The sequence below is a fragment of the Erpetoichthys calabaricus genome, chromosome 2 (assembly GCF_900747795.2).
Source record: "Erpetoichthys calabaricus chromosome 2, fErpCal1.3, whole genome shotgun sequence".
In the NCBI taxonomy this organism is placed as follows: Eukaryota; Metazoa; Chordata; class Cladistia; order Polypteriformes; family Polypteridae; genus Erpetoichthys; species Erpetoichthys calabaricus.
The window spans coordinates 316,479,497-316,495,671 of NC_041395.2; the positions used below are offsets into that span (position 1 = coordinate 316,479,497).

The 16,175-nt window shown below is 39.7% G+C and overlaps 1 protein-coding gene across 1 annotated transcript in view; it reads right to left on the reverse strand.

The window, feature by feature from the left end:
* LOC127526661 (catenin alpha-3-like) overlaps nt 1-16,175 on the reverse strand; it is a 665,374-nt gene that overhangs the window by 182,221 nt on the left and 466,978 nt on the right. Inside the window, exon 6 of the mRNA XM_051922616.1 lies at nt 9,034-9,297. Within this exon, the coding sequence (XP_051778576.1) occupies nt 9,034-9,297 (264 nt within the window). The remainder of the gene's footprint in view (nt 1-9,033; nt 9,298-16,175) is intronic.

Genomic DNA, 16,175 nt, shown 5'->3' on the forward strand with positions numbered 1-16,175 from the left:
CTTCAGGAGGCTCTATATAAGCTGAATTTTAGCAAATGTGATATGTAAATCACTTTAAATGAACCTGTGAGTTTAAAAAAAAACCAGTAAGGATTACTTAAAAGTCACTTGAGTGTCAAAAAAGTATATTCATGTATCTGGGTTAAAAAAACAGCATTTGATTAAAGATGTTGATCCAAAATGTTCTTCCCTAATTCATTAAAAAAATGAAGATTAATGATGTCCTATATGTGCTTTGTGTCTTTAAATACAGAAGAGTAACAGGCTGATGCAAGGGGCTAAAGTAAAGCAGGGAGGCGTATCCAAATATAAATTGAAATGTTCAACCCAATCGTTATGTTCATCTGTCACACAAGACTTTTAAAGTAAATTCTGGTGGAAATTTCTTAAGATGGAAAAGAATGAGAAAATAATCTTTCTTTTAACACGGGAACCACATCTCGAACATGTGGAGTTTATGCTTCTTTCCTTGTAATTTACTTTGGTTTCAAAAGGGCCATTATTTTAGAATATCTTAATTGTCATTGTAACAAATACAACAAAATTAGGTGCAGTCCCTGCGGTGTCAAAATTTAAATAAATATAATTACAAAAGGATGAGAAAGGATAAGAAGAAATGAGGTAGAACACAACCATTCAACATAAGACCTTAATTGCACATGAACACTATTGCACAAGATGTCATCTATTGCACTGCTGCATTGGCGGTGATTAGGTGGCATGCAGTGCCCTAATAGCAACAGGGTAGAAACTGTGATTCAGCCTATTACTCTTTGTTTTGATGCTCCTATATCTTTTGCCTGATGGAAACAGTTGGAACATGACATGAGTGGGATGTGAGGAGTCTTTTAAGATATTCTCTGCTTTCCTGAGGCAGCGAGAGCTGTGCAGTTCATCCAGAGAGGGTAAAGAGCAGCGGATAATCTGCTGGGCAGTCTTTACGATTCGCTGAAGTGTCTTTCTATGTGCTGTTGTGCAGCTGGAAAACTACACGCAGAGGCAGTAACACAGGATACTCTCAATAGAGCAGCAATAGAAGGACACCAGCAGTTTTTGGGGGATGTTATTTTTCCTGAGGACTCTGAGGAAATAAAGTCTCTTCTGAGCCTTCTTCGCCAGCTCAGCTGTGTTCACACCCCAGGACAGGTCTTCCATGATGTGGACTCCCCTCTCCACACAGTCCCCTCCGATGTAGAGTGGTTTGATGTTTGTTTTCTTTTTCCTTAAGTCCACAACGAGCTCCTTGGTCTTACTGGTGTTCAGGAGCAGGTTGTTGTCAGTGCCCCACGCTGTCAGTCGCTCCACTTCGTCCCTGTAGGCGGACTCATCCTCTCCAGAGATGAGCCCCACCACAGTGGTGTCATCTGCAAATTTGACAATGGTGTTGCTGTGGTGGGCAGGGGCGCAGTCATGTGTGTACAGCGTGAAGAGCAGGGGGCTCAGCACACAGCCCTGAGGAGAGCCGGTGCTGATGCTGATGGCCGAGGAGATGTGAGGGCCCACCCTAAACCTTTGTGTGCGGTCTGTCAGGAAGTCTTTAATCCATATACAGGTGGAATACGGGAGTCCCAGGGCTAGCAGCTTGCACACCAATCTGTGAGGGAGGATGGTGTTAAAAGCAGAGCTAAATTCAATAAAGAGGAGATGTGTGTAGCTCCCATGGTGCTCCAGATGGGACAGGGTAGCATAGAGAGCAGCAGCAACAGCATCCTCAGTAGACCTGTTAGCCCTGTAAGCAAATTGGTGTGCATCAAAGGTGGGAGGGATGAAGGACATGATATGACTCTGAACCAGTCTCTCATTAGGTGGTCTTGTTAAGGCAGTTGGGGCTGTGCTGAGCCACAGTAATGTAAGGTGCTGCAATAAATTGAGTTTAACACTAGAATTACCAAAGCCTACAAAAAAAATTCGTAATCCCATCCCACCTTAAATCCTTTGGCACCTCTCCATCAGCATCTTTTGTGTTGTAAATGTGTTGGTAAGCACAAGCAGCCTGCTATCCCCACCCCCCACAGAAAGGGCAAAAAGTTCTCTCAGCTCAAGTCTGTTTACCTGCATTAGAGATGCCTGCTGTTGTAGAGGGTAAATAATATATCGTTATTTGGAATACATGCATTTCATGTATGTTCTGTGTCTACAACAATCTATGTAAACACATTGTTAAAACAGAAAAGTTTTTCATGTTTTAGCATTAATTGACAAAATGTAGACATGAAGTGTATAATGTGTGAAGCCTGAAGTCCAAATATCAAAAAAGCACTTTCACAAAAGGTACAAGTATAACAAAACAAGCGCACTTTTATACAACAATATAACAGCAGAAAAAGCACTTGCATCAGGGTGCAATATTTTTTATACATCTCCACTACTGAAAAATTAGTAAGCCAAATGAATCAATTTATACAAGCATTTACATTCACAAAATCTCTCATTAATGTAAGTACTGAAATCCATTAATTCAGCACTTTGAGGAAGCTCTCAGTTGATCAGTTTGGCTGGATGGCCAACTCTAAGGAAGAGTCCTACTGGTTTTAAACGTCTTCAGTTTTTCAAATATTGAGTTCTTTGTGCCCCTGGTACACTCAAATCTTTAGAAATGGTTTTATATCTTTGCCCTGATCTACACCTCACCACAATTTGATCATGGAGGTCTACATGGAGGTTTCTTCGACTTTATGGCTTGATTTTGTCCTGACATACAATGTGAATTGTGAGAACTTCTATACACAGGTACACATGTGATGTCCAATCAACTCAGAGAGTGCCACAGGTGGACACCAGTCAAGTTCTGGACACATCTCCAGGAAAACTGAAGTAAACCAAAGCACAATTTGGAGTTCCATAGCAAAGAGGATTGTGAAACCTTATATACACAGGTGTGAGCATTTCTAATCAATGTCCAATCACAGTGCTGCTAGCTTTGTCCAAGTAAGAATAAGCCATGTGGATCAGATAGATAACTGCATCCTCCTCTCCTATCTTTGTCCAAAAGGCAAACTGTAGTGGGTCCAGGTGTTCTACCACAAGAGAACTCATATAGTCCAGGATCAGCCCTTCAAAGGTATTCATGATGTGAGGCATAAGTACCAATGGTCTGTACTCATTAGATAAAGAGGAACCTGCCTTAGGGACAGACTGAACAGGCGACAGAGGACACCACAAAGTTGCAAAGTTGGTCAGCACAGGCCTTAAGAACTTGGAGACTGACTCCATCTGGCCCCACAACATTATTTATGTGCACCAATAGGTTGTGCAGTCTGCTTTAACAATTAGTGTTTGCACTCATTACACAGATCATGGGCTCTTTCTGCACAATCTGCATGAATAAATATTTTACCAATTTGGATGTTAAAATATAAAAGGCTGCTGGGTTACTTTGTTCCCACACCTTGTACAAACCAGATTCACTTCCACAAGTCCATCCTTAGTCTTTGAACTGCTCAAGTGGTCCTGGTGTGCCTGATATTGAGAGCTTTCTCAGCATGGACATTAATAACTAACTGAGTTTAAATTGATTCCCAGGCTTCTCATTCATATTTCCTGCTGAGAGATGCAACAGAACAGCCCATTGGAGCCCTGCTGGAAACCATAAAATCTGAATGAATATATAATGAATAATCAATGATAAATAAGTAGCACATATTTCCATCTATCCATTTTCCAACCCGCTGAATCCGAACACAGGGTCACGGGGGTCTGCTGGAGCCAATCCCAGCCAACACAGGGCACAAGGCAGGAAACAATCCTGGGCAGGGTGCAACCCACCGCAGTACACACACAAACACACCCACACACCAAGCACACACTAGGGCCAATTTAGAATCGCCAATCCACCTAACCAGCATGTCTTTGGACTGTGGGAGGAAACCGGAGCGCCCGGAGGAAACCCACGCAGACACGGGGAGAACATGCAAACTCCACGCAGGGAGGACCCGGGAAGCGAACCCAGGTCCCTAGGTCTCCCAACTGCGAGGCAGCAGTGCTACCCACTGTGCCACCATGCCACCCGTAGCACATATTTATTCTGAATAATTCAATAATCCGATTAATCTAAGTAATGCATAATTTAAAACATTTTCCACTTCTGTATATTGCACCATTTCTCTCTGCTCCCATATTTCTTTCAGATTTCTGAAAGCGCACCCCCCCCCCCCCCCCAATAGGTTGTGTAGCACGTTGTCAGACCTCTCCCTCAGTATCATTTAAAAGTAACACTGAACATTAGTGTGATGACATTTCACTCATCTATTCAAGTCAGAAACAGGCAACCTAAAAACAAGTCAATAATATCGATAACATTGTCCGATTGCTAGTTGGCTAGCTGACACACCCTCCAACATGAATACTATTAGGAGAAATAACATAACATTACATGTGTAATCGCGGGGACCAACAGCCAATCTAGGCAGAACTGGGTGTAAGACAGGAAAGAGCCCAGACAGGGTGTTAATTCTCCTGAGAGCTCACTTTTAAGCCATCTTGCAATCACCAGTTAACCTAACCTGCACTCCAGTTCTCAAGTCACTACACTGGCTTCCAGTGAAGCTTTGAGCTGATTTCAAAATTTGCATTAAATGGCTTTTCATTACTTGCAAATTAGTGTGCATTAAGTTCTCAAGACGACGGCCTATTAAAGACTCCAAAGATAAATAAAATAACAGTGGAAGGTCAAGCTTTTAGTTACAGGGTCCCAAAGCTGTGGATTGATCTGCCTACTTTTATAAGAGCTGCCCCTTTTAAATCCAACCTGAAGACTCATTATTTTTGTCTAGCATACCTTGACTAGAAGTCCTGGTTAGCTGTGCTTTGTGTATATTTGTTCCTTAGTCATTTGTACAAAAAAATAAGTAATATATTTCTAAACTATTACTAACCCTTCTCTGCTCTGTTTCTCATCTTGTTATTCTACTGTAAAAATTGGTGCCACTGTTCTACTGCCAAGCTGTTCTCCTGTCCATTGAAAAGACATCCGAGATACCGATTGAAAGATTCTGGTGTGATATTAGATGTTCCCGCACAGACTTTACTATCTAAAATCCAGGAGGGAGTTTGCAGTCTAGTGGTCGGGGTCTCTGGGGCTGTGAATATGTCTGACTTTGTCTTTATCTTTCTCGGTTATAACTTACTGTGGCCTCCCCAGAGAATTTTTTTTCCCCTCGAGATGCTGTTGACTGAATTTTTTATTTTCCTCTCCTCCATTGTCAACTGGCCACAGTCCAACAATGAATTGACGTACAGATAATGTTGGATTTTCAAGGTTGGTTCTGCCTGTCAGGTGGACGTCGCCTCTGGCTGAAAGAAACTTTCCGGGGTAAGCAGAGAAGATGTCAATTTTTAGAAGGATGCACCGGGGCTTGTGAATTTTTATAGAAAAGTTTCCTGACATGATGTTTAACCTTATTATAATGGATTATTTATGAACTTTTTAACCTCTGCGCTGATCACTTTGAATTTATGAATTATTTATTTATTTATCTATTTATCGAGACACTGTTTTAAATAAAAGCATTTGAGCACTCACACCTAACCTTGCTGATGGTGTGTGTCATCCTTTGCCCGGCTCATTGTCAGTTTTATTATTGATGGTTCTGGGTTCAAGCCACCGAGAACCATGCAGCTGACCTGGACCATCACAACCAGAAGGATGTCAAATACACAGACTCAAGAGCTTTACAGGCTGCAGCATAATAAATACAATCCATTTTCAGTTGAATGTGGTGGCGGATGGCCAGGATCCTTACCTGGCCTGGACGCCCAAAGTGTGGAAGGACCAGGGGAAAGAGGATTGTCAGGACAGTTTCTTCCCCGGGCCAATAGAGGGCAGCCCCCTTGGTTTCCAGTGGAGCCACGTTATATGAGCATGGGGGCTCAACCCTGTTGGATCCTGTGGCCATGGCCAAGGGGCTCATGGACCTTTCCAGGGCCTTATTTGGTCACACTTCCAACACACCAGGAGCTGTGGCTGGAAGAAGCTTGCTAGGCACCTGGAGTCTTTTCATGGGTGCCCTATAAAAAGGAGCCGCATCAGTCCATGAGAGAGCCAGAGCTGGGAGGAGAGGAAAAAGCCTGAGGAAGAGTGGAGGGAGAAGGACTGGCGGCAAGAAGAGACTGAAGGGTACTTGTGAAAGGTATTTTGGATACTAAAAAACTGTAAATAAAAGGGTGTAGTGTGGCAAAACTTGTCTGTGTCTGGGTTAGGGTGGCAGTATGCCCCCTAGTGGCTTACAATGTTAATGATGCCCCCGCATTCCATATCAATGCATCTGATATGTTTATATTTCCCTCCCCATAAAAAATGGAAAATCTATTATCTTATTGGTCTACCAAACACTCTAGGAAACAGAAATACATCTCCCAAGTATAGGCAGGTTGGGAAGACATCAGCCTTAACACCCAAACCCTTTCCAAGAAAAATTGTGTCTGTTCCACAACATGAGTTCGAAACCAATCATCTTAATTCTTTCCACCCAATTTCTCTTGCCAGTACCTTCCCTGAAAAAATTCACTCTGAAAATTCTGAAACGTTCCTGACACACACAGTTTACAGAAAGTTAACAAAGGTAATCATATTAAAAGCATTTTAATGATTGCATAGATGGAAATTAGTCAAAGGTATTACGTTTCTAGTATAATAACCGAGAAAACAGACATTGTCAATAACAAGAGTTTGTAACCAGAATCTGTTCAACCTTTCATCAAAGCGAATTAGAAACCAACTTTAGAATGTTGATAGTTAAAGCAAACATTCCCAAAACCTAAGAACGATACAAAAAGCAAAGCACATGCTGCTCAATGACATTTTTTATTCAATCTTGGATAACCCAGGAGTACTCATTGCTGTGCTTTTACAGGGTCATGTCTCACAGTTCATCACAATAACAACCATAGGCTACTTACTGCATTCAAAAGGAACATACGAAGGATGTTTAAAAAGATTCCGCACTTTTTTAACTCTATTTATTAAGAATTTCAAAAACAAATCGCATCACTTTCTACATAGTCACCTTCCTTTGCGATGCAATTTTCCCAGCATTGTACCAACGTTTTAATTCCAATGCAATAATGTTTTTGGTTGAGCGCATATCCACTGATGTACCGCTGCTTTCTTTCTTCATTCCTTGTGGTTGTGGCTTTAGCTGGATGTCCGGAGCGTTCTGCATCCGTCACACTAGTATGGCCATCTTCGATGATTTCAATCCACCCATAGATGACAATACGAGAGAGAACTTTATCTACATACTGAGCACACATGCGGAGATGAATTTGTGCTCCTGGTACACCTTCTGCCCACAAAAAGCGTATGACAGAATGCTGTTCTTCTTTGGTGACGCCAAGTTTCACAGCCATCTTTACCACAGGATGACAACTCTTATACTAAACTGCAAGGGCAGCCACCCTGCCTGACATAACTAGTCACATGACTCTCTCAGACACGACCAATTACTACTCCTCCCACCTTCAACCTTTCCAATGGAACATTTTTGAATGTCCCTCGTATAAAAGATATAAAAATGTTCAAATGCATTTTAAACATGTTGACTGCTAAATACAAGATAACTCGTAGTAGGAGATCTGTGGATGGATGCCACCTACGAGTTATCTTGTAAACTGTCTTTGGGGCTGTAGTGCCAAAAACGAGGGTAACACATATAAACAGAGAATAGTGGATATCTGAAATAAGAATGAAAAATCAGGAGGGTGTCACAGAACAGAATGTTTCAATTTCAATTACTTTTTTCTTATTAGCCATATTTTGGATAACATTTGTTTTTAACAAAAATCACATTTGTAAAAAGCACACCATATCTTGCAATGATTACTATCTGAACACTACAAAGTTCAAACAGAGACTGTGATATTCAATTGCAACAAACTATGCAGGCTCTAACATTAGACTCAGCTGTGTTCACGAGCAGCTGGAAAGAATTTTTGAATCCATGCACTATGAGGTAACTCAAATAGATTTTGTTTTTATTTTTATTGCGAATTTTTCTCAATAACAAAATTAATTTTAATAGAATATTAAAGTAACACCCTAACTGCACATTGCCATCAGGAACAAATCATTTTCACTGTTCCAGTCGATATGTTAAAGTGCAGGAATAGATTCTGCATATCTCAAAACTCCCATAACAGGAAAACGCATAATAAAGTCATGAAGTTTTAAGAAGATGACCAAATCATAACAAATAGGGAGTTTTGTGTATGTCTTCTCTGTTCAACAAATTCAAACAACATATTACTTCCAGTCAGTCACCACAAAACTTCAGTAGCTCAGCTCGGAGCTTATTTAAGAAATCAGCCTTGTGCTAAGACCTCTCTGTATCAGAAGAAAAAGACTAAAGCTTGATGTCCAGGTGTACTGCCATTTTTCAATTCTCACCCCAATACAGGGTACCAATTATTTCTATTATATTGTCCGAGGTCAGTCCTCCTCCTCTATTTGGAATCCATGCAGAAGTGGGAAAACCTCAAAGCATTTTCTAGTCTGTTTTCAGAGGAGGGATGGAAATGGTCTAAGAGGGGCATGCCCAGTGAGAAACCCAGACATAACTAAAGGAGTGAGGTCAAATCAGACTCTAACACCTTCTAGTTCTGTGTTGCCGGGGTCCACTATAAAAGAAATACTGGACGGAGAGCTGGCAGTTCACTTGTGGATGAGCAGGAAAGAGGAAGTCAACCTCATAATCCTGATAACTAGGAGGCTTAGCATGGAAAATGTATAGGGGTTGAGAGATACCCTGGAGACCATGCAGCTGCACTCAAATGTCCAAATTACTGTTAAGGGAAAAGTTTGACTGGAAATGGACAACAGCTCTAAGTCCATAGTAGAGATGTTGAACTTAGTTGTTGTGAACTGGTTTATACTGATTTAATAAATAAAATCCTGTCAGGATGAGAAATCTATTGTCTAGAATTTGTGTTTTGCTTGTCTAAGCAATTCCCCCACCCATTCCCCAACCCCCTCCCCCAGGAGTCAAAAATATAATATATAATAACACAAGCATCATTCGAATGGAAAACCCAGATTACCTCAAGCTCATCCAGTGCTCCTCCTAATGTGGCACCAGGGTCCCTTGATGCCCGATTAACGTGGTCAATGCACTGGGCAGTGCTTGAAATGGTCGAGAGGGCGCTCTGCAATTCACCACAGATCGAGTCCTTGCCGGCTTGGAGAGAAGCAATGTCAGGGTGCTCTAGGCAGGCACACAAGTTGGAATATAGAAGTACTGAGCTCTGTTTCAGTAATGACCGGGCACCTGCCATCTCATCACGCTGTTCGGGGGACTTTAGATCCTTAAAAAAAAAAAAATGAAATACATTTTAGAAAATATGTTTGAAGAAAAATGACAATACATTCTGTTGTTTCTCACCAAGATACTACATGAAGTGTAGGCAAAATTCGAAAATGCTGCGAAACTGTTAAATTCAGTTAACACATTTTATTGCATTTATGGAATGTAATAAAAATATTTTAGAGCACTACTCACACTGTAACTACTAGAGAGGAACCATATCTAAGGTAGGCGGTGTAACTGAGCATGAGGCGGGGGTCAAGAAAAGTAAGATGGGTCAACTCTTTAAACTTCACGCTTTCACCTAACATACACATACATCATCCTGCTAGAGGTGCTAGATCACGGCTATACTCCTGTCAAAGAAGCTTTCCAACTGCTACCCCATTCAGAATTGGATAGTTAGACCATCACTCAGTATTCTTTCTGCCTGTTTACAAGCAAAGACTGAGGTGTGAGGAGCTGTACAAGATGGACCCCAGTTTCAGTCTGAAGTCTGGGAAGTATTCAAAGATTCTTCATCAAATCCAGAAGAGCATGCAGTCATCATCACTGGATGGCAATAAGCAAATATATGCATATGTAAGCAATCTGTTTTCTTCAACACTAGAATCCCTGAAGTCTACGAAAAAGTCGGAATCCCGGGCCACCTTAAATTCCTTCGCACCTCTCCATTAGTGTCTTTTGTTTTGCAAATGTGTCGATCAGCACAAGCAGCCTGCTCTCTGATCCCTCCACCTTCGCAACTCAACTCGGGCAAAACGTTCTCCTAGCTCAGGTCTGTTTATCTAAGTGTGAGGTGCCTGGAGTTGTATAGATTAAATAATATATCGTTATTTGGAACACATGCATTTCATGTGTGTTCCATGTCTACAACAAACTGTGTAAATGTAGAGGAAATGTGAGGTAAGAAATGTTGAACACATAGCTAAAACAGAAATATTTTTCATGTTATAGTACTAATGACAAAACTTTGACATGAAGTGTATAATGTGTGAAGTCCAAATATCCTATAAACACTTTCACAAAAGGTACAAGTTTATCAAAATAAGTGCGCTTTTATTCAAGAATATAACCAAAGAAAAAGAAATTGGGTTAGGGTACAATGCTGACACAACTGCTTGGCTGGTGCAAAGGAAAGAACTGCTGGCTTATAATCAAGAGGTTGTGGGCCCTTCCTAGACTTACTGTTTTGAGTAGTGAGTTGCTCTTATTGTTGCTGTTATAGAATAAAAACATACATTTGATGCGAGTCTGTAACAGCCAGTGTAAATGTATGGTGCTTGTAAAGGTTAGCGTCTTTTTTATTCAGTTTTATTCTCTCAGTCGCGTTCACGCCCCGATCTGACACTGCTGTTTTCAAATAAAGATGAGCTATAATAGAGGTGAACTCAGATGAGGATGAGGGTTCAACATCGGAGAAAGAGAACAGAAGCCCTGCCCGTAAGAAACGTCCACTCACATATAAGGACAACACAGCTACACCAGGTGTAAAGGCGGAAGATGGCACCCATTTGGATGCAACAAGAGGTTGGGCATCATCATACCAGTGACTTTGCCCCACACGCATGTCCTTCAACGAAACAGCAGGGCGTACAGAGCTTGCCAAGGTATCGTGCAAAGTTCTGTTAAGAAACAGTGTATCCATGATTTACTGGAGGCTCAGACTAACACATTTAAGCTCAGTCACATGGAAGCATACAAGAAATGCAAGTCAAAGCTCAGGAAAGCAATTACGATAAGCTGGAGTCCAAATTCAGCAGCACTTATGATGCACATACAATGTGGCAGGACAAACATATGCTTACAGATTACAGACTGGCATGAGGTTTTTTCTACATGGCAATAATGTGTTAATAATTTAGTGTTAGACATGTGTAATTATATATCAATCATTTAATATTATGCAACTTATAAAGTTTCAGTTTTCTTTATTAATTTTATTTCAAGAAAGTAACATTGAATACAATCAATCAGATAAAATGTATACAACAAATTACTTCAAAATCAATCTAGGAAAATAAAATCTAACAAAACAAGAATGCAGCCTCCACTTCATTGAAAGTGAAAGAGATGAGAGCCAAGAGAAGAGAAAAAAATATTTCCCCCATCCTATGTAAATGCTTATTCCTATTTTTTATCAATTAAGTCTTGCCATGTTAGAAAAAAGTTTTAGACAGTTCCTCTAAGCCAGTGATTTTCAATCTGTCCCCCATGGTGAATCAAACACAAACATCAAATTGGAGGATGCAGGATTTTCCCTTGGTGAACCAAGTGCAATCGTCGGAGCTGGGGGTGTTGGGGGTCCACCTTGGTGAATCAAATATGAGTGTGTAAGTGTTGACCCACTGAGCACGGCTGTGCCACCGCCTGAACCCAATTGCAACACTCCACAACCCACCACCATTATAAACAATGGCATCATACTGCAAAGATAATTACACAGTTTTTAAATGATCACAACTTATCAGACCCCTGGAGGTTTCTTAACCCAAACTCAAGAACATATTCATTCTACTCACCAGTGCATTATAGCTACTCAAGAATTGATTATTTTTTTATAGATAATAATTTCCTGCCTACAATTAAATCATGCAAATATGACACAATTGTTATCTCTGACCATGCCCCTCTAGTCTTGGAGCTAAAATCAATAAGCCCCTCGTACTCACCTCGCAGATGGCGTCTTAACCCTCTTTTATTGGCAGACGAGAACTGCACAGAATTTATATCCAAACAAATCAGCTTCTTCCTAGAGACAAACAAGTCTACAGATGTTTCTGCAGGAACACTCTGGGAAACTCTAAAGGCCTTCCTAAGAGGCCAGATTATTTCATATCTTTCCCATAGAAATAAATTAGAAACCAAGAAAGTGTCAGAGCTAAGAAATGAAATTACTAGAATAGATGAAGAACAAGCCAGGCGTCCAAGTGAAGCTCTTCACAGGAAAAGGCAGGCCCTGCATACAGAACTTAACATCTTAACAACTAAAGAAACTGAACAACTTATTTATAAGTCTAGACAGCATTACTATGAACACGGAGAAAAAGCTAATAAGCTTTTAGCTCAACAAATTCATAAACAAGAAGTTCACAATGCAATACCAGTAATCACCAACAAGAATGGAGAAGAAATCATCGACCATAATAAAATAATGCACACATTTAGAGATTACTATAAGTCTTTATATTCCACTGAGCCCAAAGAAGACAACACGCAATCTAATGCATTTCTGGATAATTCACAAATACCACAAATAGATGCTTTAAGTGCTGAGGAACTAGATAAACCTCTAACGCTAACAGAATTACTAGACACTATAAAGTCACTACAAAGCGGGAAATCATCAGGCCCTGATGGTTACCCCGTAGAGTTTTATAAGAAATTCTCCACTCAGCTAGCTCCACTCTTATTGGTAACATTTACAGAAGCTAAAGACCACCAAATACTACCTCAAACATTTCGACAAGCATTAATCACCGTCTTTCCTAAACAAAATAAGGACTTGTTACAATGTGCATCATATAGACCAATTTCACTCCTGAATAATGATGTTAAGATACTCTCAAAAATCCTAGCTAGAAGGATGGAGAAAGTGCTGCCCTCGGTAATATCACAAGATCAAACTGGATTTATTAAAGGCCGACATCTATCTTCAAATCTCCGACGCTTGTTTAATGTTATATATTCACCAGCAAAATCAAACACCCCAGAGATATTACTATCATTAGACGCAGAAAAGGCATTTGACATAATCGAATGGAATTACCTTTTCACTGCATTGGAGAAATTTGGGTTTGGCCCGAATATTTGTGCTTGGATTAAACTACTGTATACCAGTCCAGAAGCTTCAGTTTGTATTAATAAAATTTGCTCAGACTACTTTAAACTAGAACGTGGTACCATACAAGGATGTCCCTTGTCGCCACTGTTGTTTGCAATCGCTATTGAACCACTGGCGGTTCACTGCCGAAATTCTCATCAGATAAAGGGGATTGTCAGAGAAGGACTGGAACAGAAAATTTCTTTATATGCAGATGATATGGTCTTATATATATCGGACCCAGAAAACACTGTCCCTGCTGTTTTAACAGCACTAACAGAATTTCAAAAGATATCTGGTCTTAGAATTAATCTGAATAAAAGTATACTCTTTCCAGTGAACTCACAAGCATATAATAATAAATTAGACACCCTACCTTTTACCATAGCAGATCAGTTTAAATACCTAGGGGTAAATATCACAAGTAAACATAAAGCTCTTTATCAACAAAATTTTGGCGTCTGTATGGAAAAAATTAAGCAAGACTTGCATAGATGGTCAACCCTTCATCTCACTCTAGCCGGAAGAATTAACATCGTTAAGATGAATATCCTTCCTAAACTTCTCTTTTTATTTCAAAACATTTCAATATATATCAATAAATCGTTTTTTAAACAGTTAGATTCAATAATAACCTCATTCATTTGGAACTCAAAACACCCACGTATCCGAAGAGCGACCCTACAAAGACCTCAGGCAGAAGGTGGCATGGCTTTACCTAATTTTCAGTTTTATTACTGGGCAGCAAACATACAAGCCATAAAAACCTGGACACAAATAAATGCACATACACAGGCTTGGTCTGCAATAGAAGTAAAATCCTGTAGTACTTCTTTATATTCCCTGCTCTGCTCTCCAATAAATGAAAGTTATCGCAAATATACTAATAACCCAATTGTGCTTTACTCACTCAGAATATGGAACCAAATTAGGAAGCATTTTAAGATGGAAAATCTTTTATCAGTGGCACCTCTGCAAGGGAACCACCTCTTTCAACCTTCGCAAGTATATCCAGTTTTTAATACCTGGAAAAGTTTTGGGATTAAAATGCTCAGAGATCTTTATATAGACAACATATTTACATCTTTTGAACAATTACGTTCAAAATTTAACCTCCCAGCTACACATTTCTTTTACTATCTTCAAATTAGAAATTTTGTTAAACAGAAATTGCCCGATTTCCCCCACCTTGCACCCTCCACAATGCTGGAAAAAATACTGCTCAATTCCGAGGAAACAAACACTATTTCCGCAATATATAAAATCTTATTAGAGTCCCTACCTTTCAAAGATCCAAGAGGACATTGGGAAGAAGATCTCTTAATCAATATATCAGAAAAGGAGTGGAAGGTAGCAAAGCAGAGAATTCACTCGAGTTCTATATGCGCAAAGCATAGAATTATTCAACTAAAAATTATATATCGAGCTCATCTGTCTCGCTTAAAACTGTCCAAAATGTTTCCAGGCCAGGATCCAACCTGCGAGCGCTGCAACCAAGCCCCTGCCTCACTGGGTCACATGTTCTGGGCCTGCACCAAACTAACATCATTTTGGACAAAAATTTTTAAGTGCCTCTCAGACAGCCTTGGTATCACAATCCCTCCTAACCCACTAACAGCTGTGTTTGGTGTCCTTCCAGATGGACTTGAATTGGAGAAGGACAAACAAACGGTGATTGCATTCACTACACTCTTGGCACGCAGACTTATTTTGTTAAATTGGAAGAATCCTAATTCTCCTCTTATAAGTCAGTGGGAAACTGATGTTTTATATTATTTGAAATTGGAAAAAATCAAATCTTCAGTTAGAGGATCTGTACAAAATTTTTTCAAAACTTGGCAGGATTTAATCAATATTATTTTAGAATAAGAGAAATAACTATTATTGCATTTAACTCCCTTCTCCATCTCTTATTTATATAGATATTTACTTCTCCCCTTCTTTTGTCTAATGTTGCCTTATTAAAAAGCTTAAAGCAATTTTCCTTTAGCTAAGCTCTTCTTCTCAGGGGTGGGGTTTGATTTGTCTTCAAATTTGTTGGGTTATAAATTGATCTGTTTGTATGGAATGATTACAATGAAAATTAATAAAATAAAAATATTAAAAAAAAAAAAGTTAAAAAAAAAAAACAAAAAAAACAATGGCATCTTGTGACCCACCGGTGCCAGGTCATGATCCGATGGTTGAGAAACGCTGCCCTAAGTGAGAATTCGATTTTTTCCAATTTCAAAAAACACAGAATATCTGTTACCCACTGAATTACTAAAGGTGTTCTTTCAGTAAAGCAAGACAAGTCTATGTGTTAGTAGTGTACTAGTAGTAGTGTCGATTTGTTCTTCTCCATTTTAATCCCAGTTCGGAGTCCACCAAATATCACCATTAATGAGTTAGGAGTGACTGTGACATCAAGGCGATCTGACAAATGTTAAAAGATTTTTGTCCAAAGTGACGTTACTTCGGTACCTTCTGTAAACATATGGTCTAGTGATGCTGGTGGTAGATTTCAATGCTAGCAGGTTGGATCTTGCCCTGGATACATTTTGGACCATTTTAAACAAGACAAATGTGATTGATGAAAGATTTTAAAGTTGAATTATTGAATGCTGACTATATATACAGTATGTGTGTGTGTGTGTGTATGTATCACAGTATACTGTATAGTAAGAGTATTCAATGGTAAAAATGATACATCAGTGGCAGAGGTCAGGACTGGGTTTGACAGGAATCACAGGCGCTATATGCTACACTTGGTAGGTGCAGGCCATCAGGGGTAAGAGATTTTGGCATATTTTAAAAAGCCTATGAAATTAACACCTTGAGGGCACCTGTCAGAATTTTGCTTTGAATATTAATTTTGGTTTGTTTTCTGATCACCCATTTTTTTTTGGTTTTCTTCCTATTGTTTCTGTATTTTATCATGATGGCAGTGACATCATCACATTGTATTTACGAGCTGCATTTTTCTCCTGGAAATTGCATGGTCACTTGTGATTTTCCCATCTCTGGCTGTTTTGTTTATCAGAATGGCATTGTTGCATTCACATGGTTGTCAGTGT